At 35.7% G+C, this 22,075-nt stretch overlaps 1 protein-coding gene across 3 annotated transcripts; it reads left to right on the top strand.

Moving 5' to 3' along the window:
- Positions 1 to 544: 544 nt before the first annotated feature.
- Positions 545 to 21,593, top strand: LOC306870657 (neutral alpha-glucosidase AB-like). 3 transcript variants are annotated; one of them, XM_079418052.1, is made up of 25 exons: positions 550 to 576; positions 923 to 1,012; positions 2,164 to 2,269; positions 3,175 to 3,302; positions 4,267 to 4,446; positions 6,426 to 6,491; positions 7,866 to 7,923; positions 8,096 to 8,177; positions 8,306 to 8,402; positions 10,298 to 10,478; positions 10,674 to 10,827; positions 11,811 to 12,046; positions 12,287 to 12,413; positions 12,498 to 12,577; positions 12,697 to 12,837; positions 14,487 to 14,583; positions 14,669 to 14,770; positions 15,655 to 15,898; positions 16,336 to 16,400; positions 16,479 to 16,555; positions 17,549 to 17,623; positions 18,355 to 18,468; positions 18,968 to 19,080; positions 19,209 to 19,309; positions 20,296 to 21,593. In XM_079418052.1, exons 1-25 carry the CDS (start codon positions 557 to 559, stop codon positions 20,403 to 20,405), a joined length of 2,844 nt encoding a protein of 947 aa, XP_079274178.1. In that variant the 5' UTR covers positions 550 to 556; the 3' UTR covers positions 20,406 to 21,593. The 3 variants fall into 3 exon arrangements, with proteins under 3 accessions (XP_079274179.1, XP_079274178.1, XP_079274177.1); XM_079418051.1 differs by having other exon boundaries at positions 6,423 to 6,491; XM_079418053.1 differs by lacking the exon at positions 6,426 to 6,491 and having other exon boundaries at positions 545 to 576.
- Positions 21,594 to 22,075: the final 482 nt, after the last annotated feature.

Genomic DNA, 22,075 nt, shown 5'->3' with positions numbered 1-22,075 from the left:
GCAAGCAAATCAATACTTTAAATCAATATTAACCAATAGTTGATGTAGACTCTGCTTGTTTGTTTTACTGCAAACATCTATACATAAAATTATAAGTGTTTACATTTAATAATAGAAAACGATAATTAGTGAAACCGACACCAACAATTACTATCATAATGTATCACAAACGACTGTAATTGGTCCATCCTGAGCAGCGAAGAATAAAGTAACGGGTATCACGTGACATAGTACGGGTCTAACTAAAAGTAAAGTTTCTGGTTTAATTCTAGCCTTAAAGTTGCATGACTGTTCAAGGTCAAATAAAAGTTTCTAAATGTCATTTTGATCCATAGCACTGATTAAATAGCGAAGCCCCGCCTACCTATGGCGCCAAAATGTTTTTTGCAATTAATAAGTTGATGTGTAAATGAGAGCGAGTGCATTTTTTCGCGATTGATGCAATAAGAGGCGAAAGCGCACACACTTTCTTCTTTCTCTCTTGAAAAGGTCCATGTGTACGACACATTTGAACTGATTGGACGCGCGCGGAGGGCAAAGTTCACACGGAGGCAAGATGGCGGCTTCCTGCGACAGGTATTGTATCGCTCAGGCAGGGTAATAGGATTATGTGTAAATAAAATCGAAGACATTTGAAAAGCTCTTTTTACTTTACTTTACCCATTCGGTATGTTCATTAAATACCCAAATGGCCTCACAGCCTGTGAGTTTATTCCTCACGGTGTCAGAAATCGTTGCTATGATTTCCCTCACAATAGAGTACTGTTGCGGTACAATGGTATAGTAAATTCTATGATACTAAAAAGTTACCATAATCACGCACACTCGTGTTTCTAACGAGTATTAAATGGCTTGAGTAATAGTGTGTGCACAGGTCGCAGTTGTGTATATTTTGTGAAGGATGTATATTATTGTCTTTCAGCTTGTTGGCGCTGATTCTGCTGTTGTGTCTGAGCGCTCAGGCTGTGGACCGCAGCAATTTTAAAACATGCGACCAGAGCGCCTTCTGCAAGTGAGTGTGATGATGCGCTATATTATGCATAAGTTGATCAACCTGGAAAAATGAACAGAATGCATGTGCACTGTCGTGTGAAATGTCCAAGTGCTGCTCAGGTTTGCCTAATCACAGTGGTTTGCGGTTGTGAGGGAAATATCATTGTATTTTTGATCGATCCTTGGAATTAATGTGTGTGTTATTTTTAGTTTACAAATGTCTTAAATATTAAGACATAAACAACAGCGTGTTGCTCAACAGATTTAAGTTACTGAGCCAGCATGCGCCCCCTGCAGGAAGACGAGTTAAAGTAGACAGCAGTCCTGTCCAATGCTCCACAGTCATGAACTTTCCCTTACGAAAATTAACCATGTTTTTATTATAGCTAAAGTGAAGTAACCATTTTTTTTTGGCATATTGATTCCCATTTTTGTAATCACAGTTTTACTAATACCATTGTTAAACTATGGTTCATTTTTGGTTACTATGGTTTAACCACTACAATAAAAAACTACAATAACCATGTTTTTTTTTTTTTTATAGTAAAACCATGGTTGATTTGGTTGAACAAGTGTTGATTCAGTGCAAATTACTGAGTTTAACTTTTTTCTGAATTTACAGCACAATTCGGACATTGAGTTTTTTTATGTAAAATGTTATCTGTCACTGCTATTGGGTATGTATGGATATTTTTATTGAACACAATAAAAAATTTTTTTTTTTTTTTTTCAGTGCATACTTAAAATGTAAAATAGTAAACCAACTAGTTTTCATTTAAGTGTTTCTTTAGTATTGCAACTACACTACAAGTGAAATTATAGGTATACTGCTAGTTTACTAATTATATACTTTTGAGTTTATAGAGTACACTTTGCAGTATACTTTAGTAAACTACTAGTTTAATATATTTTATATACTTTCAAGTTTTCTTCAAATGAACGTAGTTGAAAATGACCTCTTTTTTGACAGTTTTTAACATTAGGAATGAACTAGCTAATGGGGAAACCTGAGACAGTAGATGAGTTTTCCGACAAATGTAATCAGACCTTTTGTTGTACTTCCTTTTCATCAGATACAGTGTTTAGCCATATCCACATTCAGAATGATTTTGCACAAATGTGACATGTCTGATGTTTTGTTGTATATGAATGATTTCTGCATGTTTGTAGGCGTCAGAGGGAGCTGAAGCCAGGTCAGTCTCTATACAGAGCTCTGCTGGATACACTGGAGCTGAGCAACTCCAGACTCACCCTGCAGCTCATCAATGACAACAAGGTCACAAAATATACAAAAATAGACATTTCCATCGCAGTTTCTTACCAACAAATGTTGTGATTCATCTCACCGTTGACTGTTTGGGTTAAAGTCACAGTGAAATCAAAATGACAAATCTTGTTTTTTAATGATTATTCAATTTAACTGCAACATTTATTATGAGTTATTTTTCATTTAATTAAATTTTTACATTTATTTTTGTATTCATGTGCCCTCGTAATCTTTTAAAACACTGAGTTCCCCTCTACCTCACAACAACATCTATAATTTCTCACTCACAGGGACAAAATCAAGTCCCGTTTTATAAATGTTTCTTGTTCGAGAAGCTGTTTCAATCAGGGATACATCATAATAGGAAAGAAAAGATGATGAATGCTGCTTTATTCCGACTTTAAGATATAGAATTTAGCTGTGGGAATCCCAGAATCTGAATCTGAAATTATTCTTTATCTACGTTAATCATGACTTTGATTTATTTATGGATTTTTGTTAAATTACATCTGAATATAAGGAGCACTTTTTAAAACAATTACAAAGTAATAGTAAATTAAATTGCATGTTAAGAATTATTTATTAGCTAAACATAGCTATAAAACATAGCAAATATAAACTAATAAAGGGGAACACAGAAATGCATTACAAGCAATAAACAAGAAGTGCTTTCCATATTTCTGGATGCTTTTAAGACTGTTAAGATTTGTAGAAGAGAGAATCATTATGCATTAGATTATGCATTAGAGAAATGACCCCCCCCCACTCCTAATAGAATTCCTTTTCGAAGAATTTGTCAGAAATGAATTTGACGGCAAAAAAATGTTTCCATTGCCACGACTGCTGAAAAAGTGTCTGGTCAGTGTTGTGCTCCACAGTGTGGAAGAACTGAGACTCTTTGCGTTTGTTTGTAGGTTCGCTTGTTGCTTGAGCTGTACAGACTGCAGGGCAACATGACACGGTTGAAGATTAATGAACTCAAACCACTTAAGCCTCGTTACGAGGTTCCGGATGTACTCCTCTCTGATCCCATTACTGAAACGTGAGTCAAGGCTACTTACACCATCAGAACTGCTTTTACTGTATACAGATGAAACAGCTAGACATTTGTAAACTGAGTCAGGTCCTTCGTCATTTTAAAATGAACCTAAGACCCTAGTGGTCGACCGGTGTGGATATTTTGATGGCCAGTATGATATCTTAAGGCTGGAATACACTACATGACTTTTAAAATTTGAAATCATTTACTTGATGACTTTGTAACTTAAAGTATCAAACGTGTTTGATCTCTTCTAACTGGATGAAATCAAAGTCTGAGGCAAAAAATCATACACTACGATTTTCTATGAAATCTGTCAACTCAAATCTGCACTGGCTCTGACTTTTGGTAACTAGCATGAACTTGTAAATAAATTTTCTACTAGACTATAAATCAGGTCAAAAAACTCGTCGTGTATTCCAGCATTTAGAGGGTGGCTGATAGACATGATTTTACACTATTAACTGAACATACATATACATAACATTTGCTGCAATGAAATTTTAATTTATTTGACATTTACTACATTAGAAATACTTAATGGTAAAATGAATATGAAAAATATTTGAACTTAATAAAGAACAGTGCAATCAGTAATCTTGTAAGTTTGTGAGCACGGGAATCTTATTTTCTCAAAATAAAGACAGGTAAAACTAATTGTATGCAGTTACATGAATATGACCATATAGTTGGATATAGTGCAGCATAGTTTGAAATCAAGTATTTAAAGCGCTCGGGTACTGATATTCTTGGTGCTGTCAAAATAAAATCTGTTTACAAAACTTATCTGCCAAATAGAACAACTTATGGGCCGATACTGATCATTTAAAAATGCCAAATATTGTCCATTAAATCTTCTTGTGTATCGTAATGTGTTTTCTTATCAGTCTAGACAAGGCTCCATATTGCATGTGATAATTTGGGACAATTTTTTACCCCTTGTCATCTGTATTGTGTCTGTCTTCAGGCTCTCAGTGGTGGCTCAGGATGAGAATAGTCTGGTGTTGTCTCTTGGTGGCAAAGATCAGCGGCTCATCATAAGTGCTCAGCCATTTCGGCTGGACATCGTTGAGGGTCCTCAAGTGCTCATGTCACTCAACTCCCGTGGCCTGTTGGCCTTCGAGCACCTACGAGCGCGCAAGGACACGTGAGTCCAACAACACAATCAAGCAGAAAGGGCATCACATTCAGGAATTTCATTACTGATACTACTCACATTATATAAATATGAAAAAGTTTAAGACTGAAATAGTATTCAGTAAATAATACTTAATACTAAAAAGTTAGCACCGCTTTCCTGGGCTGCATTTCTGATTAATTGAATATTTCTTCACTCTTTCTACCTTTCATAGACACACAACCTTCACACCAAAAACGATAACAAAATCCTAACCTATGACTATATGTATGCATCCACACCAATGCACAATAATGTTCTGTTTATTAGAAGCACACACTGCAGTTATGTAGTCTGCTGCTAAATGCAAGACCAATACATTTAGGCTGCGTTTACACTGCAAGGCTTAATGCACAGTTCCAATCTTTTGACCATATCTGATTTTTTTTTTTTAAAGAAAAAAATATTCATGTAAACTCCCACCTCCAGTTGTATTGCGGTTCGTTTAAAATCTCAACCTGCTTGAATCATCACACATTTGTATCGATTTTCAACAGGCTTGGGGTGCATTGTTGCATCTCTAGCATGCAGTCAACATCTGCTTCATAATTTTACATTATGAGAAGTTATCTCTGTGGGCAAATGTGTCTCCCTCGTCTTGAAATGGCTTGGAATTCCAATGGGAATCAGATTTACGTGTTAAGTAAGATGTCCAGATGTCAGAAATGTATCTACTTTCAAACCACAATTGGATGTTGCTCAGAACGGATGCGAATTTTGGATTCGAATAATGGATTTTTGTGATTACTTGTGTATATCAGATTTGTATCACATGCAAGTAAAAAATAAGATTTTTGTGTGCCGGACGGTGTAAATGCAGCCTTATTGGTCATATTTCACCTCCAAATCAGAAGGACAAAAAAACAAAGATATTATATTATTTTCCACAGAGAAAATGATGCCTGTTTTTAGACCATCAACAATTTTTGCATTGTGGCATTATTTTCATGAGAATTAAGATTTTAAAACAAACCATCAACACATGAGAATGAGCTTAATTAGTCGTACCTTAATGAAAAAAAAATTAAAAACATTATTTCATGAAGTGCATCAGGGCCTGGTTGCAACAAACTCCTTAAATGTTTGCCTAAAATTAAAAGGGGTTTGTTGCTGCTGGAATGCATTTTCCCCCCTGTGTTCCCCCGATTAAAATCTGAGGATTAATCTCTCACTTTCTAACTTGTAATCTCACTGTTACTTCTTTTTTTCATTTCTGGCTTTCCCTGTCTGCACTAACTCTCCGTTAAAGCAGGACTGCTTTCATCTAAGCCCAGTTAAGCACACCGGTGATCGTCCATTTTTTTCAGTGACCTTAGCTCTGGTTTTCCCTTTCATCATCTTCATGGGAATTTCCAAAAAGTCTTCAATAAAGAATTCTAAGAATTTCTGAGATGAATCACAGTATTAAAACCGTTTATTTGAATGAAACCGCAACAACAAAATCATGAAATTGTTAAATAAAAGCCTCCATTGATTATAACATTAAAAATATAGATATTTATTCCAAACTACAGTTATACATAACTTGATTTTGAACAGGAACTGCATTGATTTACTAATTCCACAGAAGCATATATAAACCTTATATACACACAACTTTGGATCCATGGTACAGTATGTTTCAATAATTGTGATTCAATAATTTTGAATGGAATATTTTAAACCCTGCTGCTGGAGTCCAAATGGTCACCATTTGGGTTGGTTTGTTGTGTTTTGTACTGTTGAAAGCGCAATATGACTGATGTCTGATCTTATTTTATTCTGAGAATGAAATGACAAAAATACTGGGTTCCAAGATTTCTGTCTTTCAGATAAGGACAGATCAAGTAATTGTGTCAGACATGTCATTCAGAAATACGATTGTAAATGTTTTTACTGAAGTTCTCATCACATTCTCTTTTCCTTCCCCTCTTTTTCTCAACTTTCCTCTCTTCTGTCCCGCTCAGCAGTATCTCTCATAAAATAAGTAGCACAGTTGGTAGCATGTGGGACTCGCTCAAGAGCATATTCTCTAGGTAAAATCCATTTGTCCAGTTCTTGACTAAAAAAAAAAAAAAAAAGCATAGATTTAAATTTCTTTTACATGAAGGAATCGTTCCCCCCAAAATGAAAATTTCCCAATATTTACTCATTCCCAGGAAATAATAATCAGGAAATGTTCATTTTTGGGTGAACTATTGCTTTAAACTCAGTGTTTAATTAACATTTGTTAACTTGTTTTAATCAATAGTAGTTTAAATATCTGCATTACCCCAAATTATGCATGCACACTTTATCCAGTAGTGTACAGTTTGCTTTTGATTTAATATTAAATGATATGTGTGTTTTAGATTGAAATAATAATTGAAGCTGATTTAGTATTAAATTATATGTGTGTTCTAGATTGAAATAACAATTGTAGTACCTAAAATCTTTAGTGTACCACTGATCGTTGTTTAGATTTAATTTTAATATTACGGCCATATTTTTGTAGTATTTTCATCTATATTCATAAACTGTGTGTTCAAACACTGCTGTGTTCAATCTGTACCTTTTGTTGCACCTGCCAGTTGTTGGTGGATCATAAATATTTACCATAAGCATTTACTGACCATGACGCTGTATTTGGTTAAACAAAACAAAAACAGTTATTTAATATTTCCCAAAAATGTATATGTGACCCTGGACCACAAAACCAGTCTTAAGTCACTGGGGTATATTTGTAGCAATAACTATGTAGTGTATGAATTTTATGTTTATTTTGTCATTAATAATCGGAGTCTGATAGCCCCTCCCCCTTCACGCCATAATTAAAGCTGCGACAGTTGAGTGCATGAAGTGTCCAACATTCCACACGCATCATCCGTGTATTTAAAGTGCACTTTTTTTTTTTGGGATTTTTAGTGGGAACGCGCTATTCATACTACAAAATGTTATAGGATAGTGCATAAGTACGCGATTTGGGACGCACCTTTAGTGTTTAATTTGTCTGTTTACACTGTGCAAATAGCCAACCTTCTTGACAAACGGCGTTTCATTAACTTCATCCACCATTGCTCCGATAGTTTAATAAAACCATTGTTAACTGCACAATTACATTCATCCAGAATATTATTTGAAAAGTAGTATTTACCGGGATGACACATGCTCTGTTTAACAGACATTTAATAGCAATGGCCAGTCAAAGCAAACTTGTAATTTTTGTATAACAAAAATCAATATTTGTTTTGTCGTGGAATCACCATGTATTTGTGTTTAATTGCAAAATGTTATCAAGTACAGGTATCGTATTGGTCTGATTATCAAGGAGTCATTGAGTGCATCTCTAGTTCATAAACTTGAACTTTCTTAAACTTGTTTACTTGTACCAATCCATATTTGTATTAAGAGAAACTTTGCCTGCTTTGCAGTAAAAGTGAGTCGGAGCAAGCGACAGGACAGGAGAATGTAACGCAGCAAACAGATGAGGTGTGTGTGGATATGTTTTCAAAAACTACCCTGTTGTATTTGTTTAACAATAGTGTAATATTTTAATTTTTGAGCTTTGAGCTCTGCAACAATTTGTTATTAGTGGGGTTTTTTTCCCCATACAAACTTAACCTGTTGGCTTTTTTTCTCGATCTCTTTTTTTATTATTTAGGATGGACAGATAAAAGAAGAGGAGGATAAACCGGGCATGTGGGAGGAAACATTTAAATCTCATACTGATTCAAAGCCCAATGGTATATTGAAATGTGGTTAAATGTTTCTCATTTTATTCTATCACATTATTCAATATTGGTGAAATAATTCCAGTCAAGTGTGTTTGTTTTGTTTAATCTTTTTTTTTTTTATCTGGATTTCAACGCAGGTCCATCGTCTATTAGTTTAGATTTTTCTCTACCTGGTGTGGAACACATCTATGGCATTCCAGAACATGCAGACACACTCAAACTGAAAAACACAGAGTGAGTTTTTACACTTGCATGAGATTGATGCGAGACACACTAGCAACTTAAAGCAATAGTTCACCCACAGCTGAAAATGTGCTCACTGTTAGGCCATCCAAGAGTTTACTTCTTCAGATTAGGAGAAATGTAGCATTACTTCACCTGATTACAGATGAATCCTCTGCAGTGAATGGGTGCCGTCAGAATGTCCAAACAGCTGATAAAAACATGGCACTGATCCACAAGTAATCCACATGACTCCAGTCCATCAATTAACATCTTATGAAGTCAAAAGCTATGCGTTTAAAAAACAAAACAAATCCAGCATTAAGACGTTTTAACTTTATATAGTTGCTTCCCGCTAAAATACGAGTCCATAATCCATACTAACGCTTTCTCCAGTAAAAAAAAAAAATCCATCCCCTGTCATCCTCCCATATCAAAATACACCCATATATTTGCTTTGGACTGTTTTCTCTTGTAAACGATACTTGATCTGTGCATATTTCTTTGCTGATTCAGACTAGAACATTTTTTCACTGGAGAAAGCAAAATTATGGATTATTGACTAGTTAAAAATGCCTGTCCTAAGATGAACCATGTAAACACAAGGCGCTTTTAGTTTTTTTTGTTCCTGGCCCTGTGTGCTCTATCAAACTGCAGGTAGTTTTAAATGATACCAGCAGATGGCAGTAAACACTAGCCTAGAGTCTCACCTTTCTAACGATATGCATCTCATCTGGATAGGTCGATCCTTTCATATTTTCCCGAATTTTGGAATGTCATGACCTTCCTTTGTTGTGTTTTGGACAAACATGGCACAGCAAGGTATTACTCATGCACACAACCACAGAAAACGCTGAAAATGGGCTCATTTTGTAGAGGAGAACCTAAGCTAAACGATGATATAGATTTTTTTGGCGATCTGTGCTAACAGCTGCAGCTCACGGAGCAAATATTCAATAATTTCTTTCGTATGTTTACAAAATACTAGTTTATACCTCATGATTCATTCGAAGACTGTTGGATAGGTGATTTTAATTCAATAAAAAATAACGGTGGATCCTTATTGCTGGGAATGAGAGCTTTCATTTGATATATGACTTGCACATGTGTGACATATTTGAGCGATATGAAAAATATGACCACCAGGGAATGTACAAAATGGGGGGTACACAGTGTAATTTACGTGTAAATAACTTTGTTACAGTAAAATAAATATCAAAGTGATGCATATGTGCATAAAATAGAGATTCTAAGCTTTCAAATGGTACCACATATGGGGTTATTGGTCCAGACAGACCTTTAAAAATTAAAGGCAAACTTTGATTACATCATTTTGCACCCGCCCGCGGATCCGCAGAGTGGAAGAGGTTAATGTTGGATTTGTTTCTTCCAAACACGCAGCTCTTCTCGCTTGAAAGCCATTAATTGATGGTCCGGAGTGGTGTGGATTATTGTGATGTTTTTATCGGCTGTTTGGACTCTCATTCTGACGGCACCCATTCACTGCAGAGCATCCATTGATGAGCAAGTGATGAAATTGCTACATTTATCCAAATCTGTTCCGATGAAGAAACAAACTCACCTGCATCTTAGATGGCCTGAGGTAGATTTCAGCAAGTTGTCATTTTTAGGTGAACTATTCCTTTAACCAGTAAAGGAGGACTTTTTTTTTCTTTCAAATGCAGACATGAATTTTTTGCTGGCTAGTGTTGGTTTACCTATTAGCCATGCTGTCCACCAGCCAAATCTAAACTGAATATTGAATATATTTAAATGAAGATCCATTGCTATGAAACATTCTGACACCAGCTTATCATTTATTTTTATTTTTTTTAACTTATCATGCTGGCTCAAAATCACGTAAACAGTAGTGTTCCCCTAAATCATTGTTCTGTTCTTTTTCATAGTGGATCAGACCCGTATCGGCTGTACAACTTGGATGTTTTTCAGTATGAGATACACAACCCAATGGCCCTTTATGGGGCAGTTCCTGTCCTCATATCTCATAGCACTGACCGCACCATGGGCATCTTCTGGCTCAATGCAGCAGAGACATGGGTGGACATCAGCTCAAATACAGCAGGAAGGGTGAGAGTGAGCAACCTGCTCTTTCTTTAGTTGTTTTTGTAAGTGGTCTAATGCTTTTGGTTGACAAGGTTAATATCAGAGAGCATTGCAATATTGCCTGATGTTAACAGTTTGTTTGATCAAGTGTATCAGTTTTAGCATCAGTGCATTTCTTTAAATGTTTTATAACAATTGCTTTTAATGTCCATATTTCAGACAATGTTTGGAAAAATACTGGACTTCGTACAATTTTCTAGTGAAGCTCCTCAGACGGATGTACGCTGGATATCTGAGAGTGGTATTATTGATGTCTTTATCATGCTGGGACCAAAACCTGTGGATGTCTTCACTCAGTATGCCTCACTTACAGGTACACAAGCACACAGGAAAAGGAAGTGCCATCGCACACTTCACTGCATGCAGTGTTAATGCTAAAATTTGGAAACATTTCTGTATAGGACATTTCATGTTGGTTTCAACTTAAACGTATAGTTCACTCAGTCTGTCATCATTTACTCACCCTGATATTTTTCAAAACAGTACGACATTTTGAAGAAATGCTTGCCATAATATGGCCGACTGCCTTTAGATCTGAAATCTCGTTCATGCTTTTCATTATTCAATTAGGAGACACATAAAAACGAATTACATAACATAGTATGTAGGTTGAAATTGACCTGGAATATTACAGATGATTACTTTTTGACTTTGAGTTAGATTATTAATTTACAAAAGAATTTTGTAAAATATACCATATCTCTCACACACTCTTGGAACTGAATTTTGTTGATAGACATTAATTTGCATGGTTATTTATGAACCATTGCAGCATGAAAAATTGATTGAAAGTATTCTGTTTCTCCATAAAAATGTGTTTTGTTAGAAAATGAATATGTAGATTTAATACATTCGGGCTGTTTTTGACCAGTCGTGAGGAATTTCATCTTTTGATTTGAGTTAATATTGGTAATTCTCATATTAGATGTTCTTATAAGTTTCAAATGATATATTCAAACTAAATTTTGGAATTAAATGCATAAAATACATTTTATCTTTCATAATATAGTTAATGTTTATTTTTTTAATGAACAAAAAATAGATTAGAATAAATGTAGAAATGTTTGCTCATAAATGAGAAGTTATTAATCAGATGCAATATGGTTTTAGTTGAAAAATAACATGACTTTTTATGAGATTACATTTTACTAGGTTAAAATGACCCTTTGAATCCATAAATCATATGCAGATTTTGAATCATTTATTAGTGGTATAATGTCCTTTATTCTGCGTTCATATGGTAGTTTGAAAGTGTTGCATTTATCCTCCTCCTAAACATAACCCTCTCTTTCTTAGGCACTCAGTCGTTTCCTCCTCTCTCTGCGCTGGCATATCATCAATGCCGCTGGAACTATAATGATCAGGAAGATGTAAAGACTGTCGATCAGGGCTTTGATGAGCATGACATCCCATATGACTTCATTTGGCTGGATATTGAGCATGCAGATGGAAAGCGCTACTTCACCTGGGACCCCAGCAAGTTCGCCCAACCTAAAGAAATGCTGCAGGGCCTGATGGACAAAAGACGCAAAGTGAGTGTCTGAAATTATATCTTATATCCAATCAATAATTAATGGATAAAATCAAGTCACACCTTAATTTTTTTTTCGTATTATTAGATAACTGGCTTCAGAATATGTCTACATGTGGTTGTTCCACTTTATTTGACCATTATGTTTTCCAAAGAAAAGTTTACGCAAATAAATTATATTTATATGCTTTAATAAAATTATTGTGAGCAATTTGTGACATTGTTTTTTCGGTCTCCTCAGCTTGTGGCTATTGTAGATCCTCACATCAGGGTGGACAGCGGCTACAAGATTCACAATGAGATTCGCTCCAAAAACTTTTATGTCAAAAACAAAGATGGAGGAGACTATGAAGGCTGGTGTTGGCCAGGTGTGTAGCTACTCATCCAGCTGTCTTAAAATCAATGTGACGAACTCTTCAGAGCTCTGAAACACATTGTTTTCTCTGTTGAAGGTAATTCGGGCTATCCAGACTTCACGAACCCTGAGATGAGAGCATGGTGGGCCAGCCAATTTGCATATGACCAGTATGAGGCGAGGGTTTCATCTCATGAACAGCTGATGATTTTATTAGATTGTCTTTCCAAATTAAACTGTTGAAATTGATGATTTTAGTATTGTATTTTTATTAAATATTGTGTGTCTTTGTCTAGGGTTCCATGGAGAATCAGTACATCTGGAATGACATGAACGAGCCGTCTGTGTTTAATGGGCCTGAGGTCACCATGCACAAAGATGCACTTCATGGTGTCTGGGAGCACAGAGACGTTCACAACCTTTATGGCCTCTATGTGGTGAGAGAACCTTTTTTTGTGTTTTGTTTGTTTGCTTTTTCATTTATGCATTTTTATTCAGTTTTTTAATAGCCACAAAAGTTCTTGATTCCCAAAAAACATTCTATCTCACATATACCCACATGTCCAGACCACATTTTAACCCCAAAATGACAAGAAATAAAAATATTTAACATTTAGCAAAATTAAGCAAACATTTAAATAATTTTAGGATTTATTTATGATTATCATTATGATAATCCAATTAGGTCAGTGTCACCAATTATTATTGAATATGTTAATTTTGCCAATGTTAAGTATTTTGAAATGTAATGTGTCTGGGAAATGGTGTTTATCACATTCTCAAAAATATTAAAGTTTCACACACCCAGGAAAAAATTACAAATTAATGTAAATATTTGATAAGATATCAAAGTGTGAGATGGGCATAAAAAGGCGTTTTGTTCTTTACAGCCAGGCTCATGTAAAAAGTGCACGAGTTTTTTTGCAAACTCACAGAGGTTGGATACTTTCCAAAAAATGATTATTAAATCATGTGACAACTTGCCCTGCTATCAGTGTAACAGGTTAATCTGACCTGCCCTGCTATCAGTGTAACAGGTTAATCTGACCTGATATATCTTGGAGAGAAAAAAACGTTTTATGGTTTTTATTATACTTTTACTTTTATTATAGATGACACTTGTCAGTGTTGTATCCTGTATACATATTTACCCAACAGCTATAGACAAAATAAATGGTATTAGAGTTTAGTGTTTATACATATAATAATAATAATAATAATAATAATAATAATAATAATAATAATTGCATATAAAATGCAATAAAAATTGCATTTTGTATAGCGCTTTTCTAGACACTCAAAGCGCTTTACAATGTGAGGGGGGATCTCCTCAGTCACCACCACATATATATTAGGGCCGCCCCCTAATAGTTGACCAGAAGAGGTTTAGTCGATCAAAATTTCATTAGTCGCTTAATCGCAGAAAAAAAAATCCACAGGAACTGCGAGGTCAAGTAGTCCATGATAGACCGATCATTAACAGCTAGTCTATATCTATAGAAAAGGTCTACTTTTAAATAAACCTATTCAAATGGATAACAAATATTTTAGATTATGTAATCTGTATAAAACATGCACATCCACTTTGGAGATGACGAGTCGGTGTCGGAAATACAGAAATCACTTATCAAAGAATTGTTATAACGTTAAGGCAGACTTCTTGCTGTTTTTTTCCCTGACGCATTCATATAACCATTTCTTCTGCCGGTGTGCTGTGGCAAGCTTTATGTGTGCACTTGAGCGCTGATAGGCTTAGACAATTAAAGGCTCATTATTAGGAATTATATGGTTTTATTAATATATATATATATATATATGTATGTGTATATATGTATATGTGCATATATATGCATATGCGATTAGTCAACTAATTGCTTAAAATGAATGACTACTAGTCGACCAGAAAAATCTAATATACCAGAAAAAGCCCTAATATATATGTATAAATTGGTCTGGATAAAATGTTAAAAAGGAGACACTCAGTATTAAAAGATTTGTGATACAGAGAAGGAAAATGAAGGGCTGGGAAAGACTGAAGTGGCTTTGGTGAAAAGTGGTTCTTTCTAACAATACTTTTGTGTACCAGCAAAAGGCGACCGCCGACGGCCTGATTCAGCGTTCAGGAGGAGTGGAGAGACCTTTCGTTCTGACCCGAGCGTTTTTTGCTGGATCCCAGCGTTACGGTGAGAGGCACATTCACGTGGCCGCAAGCCTTGTTTGTGTTTGTACCAGAGCGTTTAGTGACAGATTTCTGTCTCTGTGGCTCAGGTGCGGTGTGGACGGGAGATAACGCTGCTGAATGGGGTCATCTGAAGATGTCCATCCCCATGTGCTTGAGTCTGGGTTTAGTGGGCATCTCTTTCTGTGGAGGTTAGTGATGAGAGGTACTGACCTTTAGTATACATGCTGATGCAAATGAGAAATTACATATGCGAGCGGTTTTATTTACCCATTGCAAGCACTATTTAAATAACGGCCACCAAAAGTGAACTTGCTAATGTCTCTCATTAATAGACAGCAAAAAAAAAATATTTCAATCAGTATAAAATTTCTTGTTAATTTAAAAAAAAAAAATTCACTCAAATTAATTGTGCAGTATGAATGTAATTATATTATGTATTGAATTATAAAAAAAGTAGAAGCATTTATGTTATTTATTTTTACTATGAATCCTTACTGAATCTGATATCTTAATAATATTCCCACCAGGACATTTTTGTGATGGTATTTGTGGTATATATATATATATATATATATATATATATATATATATATATATATATATATATATATATATATATATATATATATATATATATACACTAAAATGCAACACCGGTGTGCAAATGCTACTGAAAAATAACAAACAAATATATATTGTTATTTTTCAGTAGCATTTGCACACCGGTGTTGCATTTTAGTGTATAATAACTGAACATACAGAATGGTTGTTCATACTCAGCATAAGAAAACAGTAATGCTGTATTTTTTACACAGCAACAAAAATATAACTTTTTGTCAAGTCCTAAATAAATGAATCAAATTATGTCATTCTAAACAAAACAACTTAACATTATGGGTCGGTCAATAATATTTTTTAGTCTGTAAATGAGAATGCCTGGAAAACTTTATTTATTTTTTCAAAATTTTTGACCAGTAGCGTATGTTACTCCAATAATAATAATAATGTCTGTATGGCCTGTTGTTTGTCTGCCGGCAACCTCTCATGCTGTACCTGTCTTTCTCTTCCTCAGCTGATGTTGGCGGTTTCTTTAAACATCCCAGCGCTGAGCTTTTGGTGCGATGGTACCAGGCGGGATCTTACCAGCCGTTTTTCCGTGCACATGCTCACATAGACACACCCCGCAGGGAACCCTGGCTGTTCGGACCCGAGAACACCGCCCTCATCCGGGAGGCGATACGGCAGCGATATGCTCTCCTGCCATACTGGTACCAGCTTTTCTACAACGCACACCGCACCGGACAGCCTGTTATGAGGTGAGTCAGCCCAAGACAATCAGGGTCTGGAATTAGTGGGGGCTTGGGGAAAAATGCTATCAAAATGAACAAAAATATGCCTTCTGCCCAGTTCAATATAAAGGGCAAAAAAATTATGGCTTTCATGATTAAAGTGAAATGTGAACATGTATGAAGAGTTAATTGCAGCATTACATTCATGTTGCATCAGATTGTTTTTTTGCATCAAGCATTACAATCAATCACACACATTTTTTGTTAAGCACATGAATGCAGAAACATTCACATTAGTTTTGTTCAGTCCATGCGCTCAACAGATCGATTTTGCACTCTTGTGAATTAACTTTGTGAGAACTACTGTAATTTTTTATTAAATGTCGTATTAGATTTTGAAAATAGCAGTTTTCAAACCGTGTTAATTAGAGGTTTTGCATAATTGATTCTGAACTCTTTTACAGGCCTTTATGGGTAGAGTATCCTGATGATGTTGCCACTTTCTCAATTGAGGATGAGTATTTGATTGGTGAGTTTTTATACATAAATTATAATTAGCCCAAATAAATGTTGCATAGAAGGCCAACAAGTTTATTTCCCTTCATAGGGAAGGATTTGCTGGTGCATCCCGTCACTGATGAGGGTGCTACTGGTGTTACTGCCTATCTGCCTGGGAAAGGCGAGGTAATGTATTTTTCAACACTGGCTGTGTCCAAATTCAGGGTCTGCATCCTTCGGAGTACTCATTTGAAGGATGTTACGTCACAGCGCCGCGACGAAGGCTGTCCAAATTCGTAGGATCCTTCAAATGCGGCCCACAAATGCGTCCTCCTTTTCCCCGAATTGGAAGGATGGGTGTGGTGGATCCTTTCCCGTCCTACCTATCCCATAATTATTTTCGGCAGAGCGTAATGGCGGACGAAGCGAGCGGTAGCGGAGTGGGAGAGGAGTTTCTCTGACAAAACAAGCTAAAGTTTATGCTTCGGCTCAATGAATTTGTAGGAGAAATTAGTAGAATACTTAAAAACAAATAAAAATAGGCTATAATGGCTTACCTGGATGTGACTGTCTTGTAGTCTGATATAAAAAACTCTCCGACAACGAGCAAAGAAAGTATTTAATTTATTTAATTGCTTTATTTCTTCCAAAATAATTAAAATGAGGAGAATAACTCTTTGTTTGTCCATTTTCCCGCTTCTTGCTTGGCACTGTCACGGTTGCTAGGCGACAGGATATGAGCAACGGGTAAGGGAGGGAACTGAAAGAAGGGTAGGCTGTCCAAATTCACAAACACCGACTTCTGGGTTTTGCGGACGTCGGAGGATCCCTCCTCCTTCAACCGGGTAGGAAGGATCCTAAGGAGGATGCAGACCCTGAATTTGGACACAGCCACTGAATGGCACAGTCTGAATGGATTTTTATCTCTTCCAAGGCTCTCTAAAGCAGGGGTCACCAGACTCGGTCCCGGAGGGCCGGTGTCCTGTAGAGTTTAGCTCCAACTTGCCTCAACCCACCTGCCTGGAAGTTTCTAGTATACCTAACAAGACCTTGATTAGCAGCTTCAGGTGTGTTTGATTAGGGTTGGAGCTAAACTCTGCAGGACACCGGCCCTCCAGGACCAAGTGTGGTGACCCCTGCTCTAAAGTCTCAAACACTTCCTCTGGGTTTCTCTTGTAGGTCTGGTATGATGTTCACACTTTCCAGAAGCATGATGGAGATCTGAGCCTCTACATTCCTGTCACCATGAGCTCTGTGAGTCTAGACATTTGTACTTTTTTTTTATTTTTTTATTTTTTTATATCACTCAAATTTGTTTCAGATTAATTTCAGACCTTACCATGACAGGTCAAATGGATTTTTACTTTCCAAAGTTTTCCTATGCACTTATTTCAATGTTTTCTATAATTGCAGCAATATTTTGTGTTTCCGCAAAGACTAATACAAATTGTATTTGTACACTAGAAATACAAAAAGGGTTCACTCCTATACTTATGAATGGGAGAAAGTGAAACGCTCAATATGGCAGGATAGTCCCGCTTTCTAAATGAAAGAGCCAATGGTTGATTGGTAAAGTCAATGCGTCACTGCAGCGGGCGTTAAAAGCTCCAGTTCCCATAGAAACCAGAGGCTGGTCCAGCCGATGCGCATGCACAGTCATAAGCACGTTGGAGCTACGCATGCGCATTGGCTGGTATAGCCTAATAAATAAGCTTTTTGAACGCTATTTGAGCATAGGAAACAACATTCATGGGGCAGTTCATTTCAGATTTTGTTGCTGAGTTGAAATATGTAATTTAATCACGAGTTCAGCAAGCCGTTTTTGAGATTTGAGATTCCCCCATTCATTTAGATAGTTTGAGCTGCCCGGAGGCATTGCAAATATGGCGGCCGAGTGAACAGACTTTCCTTGAAAGGGACTTTGGTTTCAGTCAGACAGCTAAATCCTGCCTTTATATATGTTGTGTTTCTGTCTCATGTTCCAGATCCCAGTTTTCCAGCGAGGAGGGTCCATTATCTGCAGGAAAGACCGTGTTAGGAGATCTTCGTCCTGTATGGAGAATGACCCATACACTCTTTACGTTGCTCTCAATTCTCAGGTGATTCAGTGTATCCTGGTATGTATACGAGTCAAAATCTGCTAAGGGGTAATTATATTTAACAAATCCTAAGATTTTCAACCTTTTATCAAACTTTAACAATTGCCTTAATATTTTAAACAACTAAGATGATGATAATATTCAAACTACAAGTTTATACAAATCACCTGTCAAGCTCCAGAATCTGTACTTAATAAATTATGATGAAAATATTGAAACCAGAATTAGAATGCGTAGTTTGAGCATTAAAAAAAATGTCTGTCAAAAACAACACGTTGAACAATGTTCACTAACTCAGTGAAGTTTTTCAATTGGATTGGTATTTATTCTCTTTAATATGCAGTGAATTATTTCAAGCTAGTAATTTTGACTCCTATACACATGTATTCAGCAGTGAAATCCAAACAGAAATCAACTTTTCATATTTGACATTGTACATGGATATTGCTTTCATCTGTGTTTAGTAGCGCTTCACATTCACTGCTGTCTTGTACTTCAGGGCTCTGCTGAAGGAGAGCTGTACATCGATGACTTCCATACCTTTAGCTATGACAAAGAAAAACAGTTTGTCCACAGACATCTGTCTTTCTCTGCCAACACGCTGGCTTCCAGGTCGGTCTGCTATCTTTTTCTTTATAGCTCTTCTCGGTGTTAAAAATTTAGATGACAAACAGCATTGCCATGCTGTTTCTTAGCATTTAGTCCCTCATCTATCTGTTTTTGTATTTTTGTTTCCTCAGAAATCTGGCCCCAGACTCCCAGTTTTCCACTGCCTCTTGGATAGAAAAGATTGTGATCATTGGAGGGAGTCAACCGTCCTCTGCCACACTGAAAATTGCAGGTCAGTGTCACTGTTATATTATAGTGGTTAGCTGCTAATATCATTGGTTTGCGTATGATAAATTACTCATGATTTTCCATAGGTTTATATGGGTAAAAATGTCTGCTAATGTCATGCAATCTGCTTTGGCATTCTCACAAGCTTCTACCATGCAGGCTCTTATCAAACAAACTGATAAGCAACATTTAAAATAAGAGAAAAATAATAGGCTTACTAAAAAAGGGAGAAAATGCTCTCCGAATATTTTTGTTTTTAGGGGTGTTTACACGACAATGAATAGGGAAAATATTTAATGCATTTTGGTTGTTCATTTACTCAACACTGGCATTTTGAGGAGCTGAAAACGTAAACTTTTGAAAACAGTTTTCAAAGTGCAAGTTTAAAATAGAACCATTTTCATTTCTGTGAAAACTACAGTTTAAATAATGTACTGATGTACTACTAAAAAATTTGACTTTGTGAAAATGTCATCATGCGCATTCATATTACATGTTCAGTCTATAGGAATGTGTGCAGGTTTTTCTTTACAAAATGACCACCTACTGGCCTAGCATGAATAATACTGTGTTTTTAGTTATTTTCGAGGATCTGTGTGAACGGGGATCATCAGTGTTGTCATCTATATGTGAAATTTTTCAAAAACACAAAGGAAAAGCTTTTCAGTTAGGACAATGATTATTATCACTAAAACATGCCTTAATGTCCAAGGCCATGCAATCAAGGATTCACATACAGCAAGGATAATGGTTTTTGGTGTCAAAAATGCGTGTTGTGATCTATTGGCTGCTGACAGCATTTAGAAACCAAACACTTAAACTTGGGTTTAGCAGCTCATGGTAATAAAAATAAATTTTGTACAATTAACATTTTGATACTTAAGAGTTGTCCAAAGTAAATCTGGGTCCTGAAGTAAGACCCATTGAGAACCACTGATTTTCACAACATATGGGGTTAATCCCCCCCCCCCCTCTCTCTCTCTTTTTCAGATGGTACAGAGTCCGCTTTAGAGTTTGAGTTTGATTCTACACTTGCAGTTTTGACTCTACGTAAGCCAGGGGTCAACGCAGCGGCAGACTGGACCGTTGTCTTGCGGTAACACAAGGATGACGTGCAAATAACAGAGAAAAGATCAGCACTTAATATCACATGACCAGACACAAACATTACAAAACGAGAGACCAAACAGAGAATGGGAACATGCATAAAAACATCTGATTTCTCAATTCTTCTAAGACCATATTTGTATGTGTTCAGATAAATATGAATGCAATCAGTGAAGTACGGGATCAGCATATTAAGAGAGGTTTTTGATGAGATTAACTCTTTGTATTTTCACGACAGGCTGAAATGTCTCATTTAGTCAGGCATTTGACATTCAGATTAGCAATTTAATAATTGGTTGAAAGTAAAAACAAAAATATAGAGGATGATGATTTATAGATTTTTTTTTTTTTTCAGTCTCAGGTCATAAAGTGTTTTGGCATTAAAAATACATTTTAACACTCAGAAATTAAAAATCATGTGCACTGAGATGTTTTTTCTATTTTTCACTGGGCAAAAGTTTGTTAAAATTAAAAAAGTAAAAAATTATGAATAGTCAAAAATATTTTATATTTTGACATTAAAGAACAACAATCCTGATTAATGGGTGAATCTTATGAAACCAGGATTTCGCTCCAAAATCTGAAGAAATAAGTAATATTTTATTACATATTAATAAATATACTTTAGGATCATGGTTTTAATGGCTTAGCTCATTTAAAACCTAATTCTCATTTGGATAGGAAATGTGACATTTTTGGAGACCCTATTAAATAGACTATAAGGAGCCATTTCCAAAAACTAAATGACCAATGAAAAATAAGTGATTTTAGTTGGTAATATTTTAAAATGTATTGATAGATGTGTTATAATTTATATCTTTGTTTACTAGAGCACAGAAGCCATCAATGAAGTATTTAGTAGTAAGGTTTTGTTGTTAACATTGTAAGAGAATAAGATAGAAACAAGCCTCTGTAAGGGTCTTTGAGGCTGTTGTTTAAAAGTGACTGATGGGTTTGAGCAGCACAAAAACCTTAAGACAAGCAGAGCAACCTTGAAACTCCGATTAAATTGCCCAAGTTTGTTCAGCACTGCAGTCATGTGGATTGATTTTGAAGGATTCAAACTGATGAAATGAATTTATGAAAAACATTAAGGATCGCCAAGCCGGAAAGTGTCATTGCAATAAATGTCTCTGGCATAGGAAGGAAAGACTGGATGAAATAAAATTGGCTCAACTGATGTTTGGTGTGTGTTTTATTTCAGTTCACGGCATTGTTCTTGTATGTGAAAACATCAGGCATATATTGAAAAGATAACTGTTCAACGACATTTTTACAGATTTTTAAAAGCTACTATTAACAAGTCAATGGCTTTCCATAAAAATGTGGTGTATATACATATTTACTTAAGGTTGCTTTTAAATGTATTTTTTAAAAGGTTATGTTAAACAGAGCAATGTATTTGATATAGCCACAAGGTTTATACTTTCTTTATCTATAAATGTTTTACTTGGTTAACTGCACATTGGTGTGTTTAACATAAAATCTGAAATATAATAAAAGTATAATAGCAATACTAATACAAATTAAGAGTGACAGTGTTATCTTCCTGTGGTAGAAACCAGCTCCTTTAGTAGGCAGGCAGGTACTTCATGAAGTTTTATTTATATTTTAAGTAATGTTCTAGGTTCTGATCTATTTGAAAAAAAAAAGTTGTAAATAC

This window comes from Barbus barbus (assembly GCF_936440315.1).
Source record: "Barbus barbus genome assembly, chromosome: 6".
In the NCBI taxonomy this organism is placed as follows: domain Eukaryota; kingdom Metazoa; phylum Chordata; class Actinopteri; order Cypriniformes; family Cyprinidae; genus Barbus; species Barbus barbus.
This window is presented reverse-complemented; position numbering and strand designations above follow the sequence as displayed.